General features: G+C 62.1%; 1 protein-coding gene across 1 annotated transcript; it reads left to right on the forward strand.

Annotated features, from left to right (window-relative positions):
* Nucleotides 1-1,118: 1,118 nt before the first annotated feature.
* Nucleotides 1,119-3,033, forward strand: MLLT11 (MLLT11 transcription factor 7 cofactor; the record flags this gene model as incomplete). Its single annotated transcript, XM_082332841.1, has 2 exons — nucleotides 1,119-1,199; nucleotides 2,757-3,033. The coding sequence occupies exon 2, from the start codon at nucleotides 2,764-2,766 to the stop codon at nucleotides 3,031-3,033; it is 270 nt and encodes an 89-aa protein (XP_082188967.1). The 5' UTR covers nucleotides 1,119-1,199; nucleotides 2,757-2,763.
* Nucleotides 3,034-3,861: the final 828 nt, after the last annotated feature.

The raw sequence follows: 3,861 nt of genomic DNA on the forward strand, positions 1-3,861 counted from the left end.
TGGCATTTTCCCGGTGCCGGGCGCTGGCAGGGCTGAGCCGAGCCCGGGTCTATTTAGGAGCAGGGGACATGGGATCCTCTTGGCTCATGGCGGCGGCGGGGAGAGGAGGAGGAGGAGGCAGAAATAGCCCGGCCGAAAGCCGAGCGCTGGCGAAAGGACTTGGCACCGGCAGAAATGAGCCGCACACAGGGAACAGGGAGGAAAAGGGAGAAAAAAACCCTAAAGCCCCAAAGGAATGTTGATCCCGGGCAAGGCCCGGGGGAGAGGAGGGTGAGGGCGGCTCTCGGAGTCTCGGGGGTGCGGATCCAGCCTGTACGCCCCCCAAAAAGGATGTTTCAGGGCCCGGCAGTGGCCGGGCAGGGAGATTCGCAGGTCAGAGCGGTTGCATTGGGGTTTCCTTTGCTGTCCCGCTTCCCGGGGTCGCCGTCCCTCCGACACCGCATCAGCGCGGGGGCCGTGGTCGTGGCCGGTGCCCGCGGGGACCGTGGCAGGGAGCGGGGCGCAGCGGGGCTGCGCCAGGTGCCCCCCACCCCGGCTCCGAAGCAGCCCTTCTCCCAGCCCTGGCACCGACGCCGGCTTTGGGTGTCTCCTCCCTATTTCTAGCTCCACGTCTGGCTTCAGACACAAAGCCGAGATATTTTTGCCATGCAGCATCAGGACCAAACACCTCCAGACTCAGCAACACCGCAAAAAAACCCTTATCCAGGTTTATTTGCACCAAAGCTCCCTGCGCTTGGCCTGCAAAGTGTCCTCCTAGAGCCCAAGGTTCAGGGGTACCGCGGCACCCCATTTCTTCGCACGCAGGTAAAAAGAAACCTTTGCCAGCCCCTTGGAGGCTGGAAACGGTCCGTTATCTCCCCAAATCCTGAGCCGAAGGCTGCAGGAGTGAATCGGGAATCGCTGTGGGAAACCTCCCATCCTCTGTAGGTTTAATATATCCCCGCCGTGGGGGTCCAGCGCGCAGGATCCCCTCCCGCGCATCCGCGTCGGCCGTCCTCCCCCTCCCCGGCGCGGGTGGGAGCCGCTGACTCATCTGCCCATCGTCTCCCCCGCCCCACGCCGAAGGGGAATTCATCGAGCGGCTTCGAGGGGCTGCATTGCAGACCCAGGCGCGCCAGCAGACAAAAGCGACGCTGCGACGCCCGCGGCTTCCCAGCACAAAGAGCCCGGCCGGCATCGAGCCCATCCACCCTCGACAGGTACGGGGTGGCGGGATGCGGGCGCAGGGGGATGAAAAGCAAGAGGAGGATTTTTTTGGGGAGGAGATTTGGGTGGAGGGGGGCGTTGGCACCCCAGGGTTTTTTTGGGGGGGAGACAAGAAGGGATTAGGGGGGTGAAGGTGTTTTTGCCCCCAAGGGACAAGCAGACCGCACTGATCCCGGGGGAGATGCTCTTCCTTGGGGGTGACACGCGACGCAGGAGAGGGTTGGTTTTTTCCTGCATCGATTGCCTTTTCTGGAGATTTGAATTTTTTATTTCTTGTCGCTAAACTCCCTCTTCCCCCCTTTGAAGCTTTAAAAGCCATTGTCCGCAACATCCGTCACCGTTAAATAATTCGCCGCTGTTGTGCAGAACGACACCCAGGGATATCGCCCCGGGGAGGAGGCTATTTCGGAGCACGGTGGCTCAGCTTACCCGGGGCTGACACCGGAGCCTTTCATAGCCTCCCAGTTACATCGGGAATCTCAAATTTAGCAGCTGGTCCCCCCTCACCGCAGGGCCGGGGAGCGAGGGAGGGCGTGATTCAAGGGATGTCTGAATCATCCTTTAGGATTCTGATTCCCAGGGCTTAAAACGGGGGAATCAGCGGGAAGAGGAGGATATCTGGGGTCAGCCAGTTGATTTTTCCCCCCCCCCCCACCTCTGTTGCCAAATGCGCGGAGGTGAATGACATAATTCTGCCAGGGAAAAGCAAGTCAGCGCCGCAGTGACTCAGCTCAGGCCGCGCTGTGCTGGAGGAAAAGCTGAACCGCGTCCCCTCCCGCTCTTTCCCAATTCTCCGCGGCTCCGGGTGGGGTTGCGGGAGGGGCTCTGCGGCACGGCACGGTGGGATGGCACGGCACGGCGGGGTGGCGGGCGCACAGCCGGCACCGGCGGGGCGGGTGGGGCGCGATGGCGGTGCTGAGCGATGCTGCTTCCAGCCCTTTCTAGAGGGTTCGGTCGCGGTCCCCCGGGGCGACGCGATGCGATGCCACGCGGGCCGGGGAGGGAGGGACCCCGCAGGGGACCCCGTCGCTGCCCGCTCCGCGGGGGCTCGGCACAGGGAAAGGGCGAGACCCTCTCGCACGGTTCGGCGGACCCCGGGTTCTGCCCCTCGCGGCAGAGCGCGGGGGGGGGACAGCCCGTCCCTGCCGCCCGCCGCTGTCACCCCACAGGATGGGTGTCGGGAGATGCGGCTGGGAAGGGGCTGGCCCCCACCCTTCCTCCCCATGCTCCCCTTTGGGAGGGGGAAACTGAGGCACGGGGCGACGAGTCCCATTGCACGCCCCTCCAAACCACGGCTCCGAGAAGGGCCGTGACCAAGGCCATGGACAAGACCAGTGGCAGGGCTCAGGTCTGCATTTAGACCCAGCCTAGAGTCAAACCTCCAGGACACCACACCCTCCTGCCCCATCAACTTTTTTTTGGGGGGTATCCTGTGGGATTTGGTCAATATGGCAACGCCTGAGAGTTCCAGCCGCTTTGGGGCAACTCCCGTGCCTTTGGTAGAGCTTTTCTCCTCCTCTTCTCTCCCCTCGCCCCCTTCGCCTTCACAGCCCCAAAATGCTGGACACCATCAGCAGCCAGTACGATTCCTTCATCTACTGGAGGATGCCGATCCCGCGGCTGGACGTGGCGGAGCTGGAGGGGCTGGGGCTCGCCGACGTGGCCCTCTACAAACCCAAAGGAGGGCTGGGCAAGCTCGCCGGCGAGCGGGATCGCGGCAGCCAGGACAGCTCCGACGAAGAGGACGGTCTGCTGCAGTTCAACAGCTTTAATTTCTGGCGAGCTCCTATCGCCAGCATTAGCTCCTTAGATTTCGATCTAATTTGAAGCCCTCCTTTCTGCCCCTCCGCACCCCCCTGCCCTCTCCCTCTCTGCTAGGCATGCGAGGATTCGGTTTTGTTGTCGGTTTGGAGGTTGGTTTTTTTTTTGTTTCCGGGCAGTTTTTGACATCGTTAATTAACTCAGCAGTTCACCCCAGCCCTGACGGCGATGGGCTCCCCGCAACGCTTCAACCTCTCTCCCCCTTCTCCCTCTTTTCCTCCCTTCTTGCGGTAGCGCTGGAAACACCGCGCCGGTGCAAGCAGGGGGTAACAGCACAGGGGGGCAAATACGAGGGGAAGGGGCAGAAAGAGCCGCCCCGTTGCCCCACGCCCGCACGCGGGAGGCGCTGGGGGTTTCTGCCACCACCCCGCACCCTGCGGCTGCGTGACCGTGGGCGTCCCCGCGCTCTGGGGTGAGCGGTTGGACTCATTTCTCCCGTGCTTTTTTAAGAACCTCGTTTGTGCAAAGGGAGCGGCGCAGGACTGATGGGAATCGTCTTCGTTCTGCAGAAAGCATCGTCCCCGCTCCTCTCCCAGGGACGCAGAGAGCCTCTGCGCTCCCCTGGCCCAGTTTCTCCAAAAGCCGCTTTGCTCCTGAACCTTCCCTTCGGGATAATCAAGGTGGAAGAGGCAGGGATGTGCCCGGGACACGAGCACAAACCGCTTTCTTGAAAGAAATCGTCTCTTTGCGCCTTGTGGCTTGAGCCCAAGCAGGAGAAACGATGGCCAGGAGGGTAAATACACATGGAAATGCTGTGGCCTTGCTTGGCGGGGTCAAGGCTGGGTGTCCACTGCCTGAAATGTGATTTTTCTCCCTTTTTTATCCTCCGCGTAC

Source organism: Platalea leucorodia (genome assembly GCF_965183815.1).
Source record: "Platalea leucorodia genome assembly, chromosome: 24".
Classification (NCBI taxonomy): Eukaryota; Metazoa; Chordata; class Aves; order Pelecaniformes; family Threskiornithidae; genus Platalea; species Platalea leucorodia.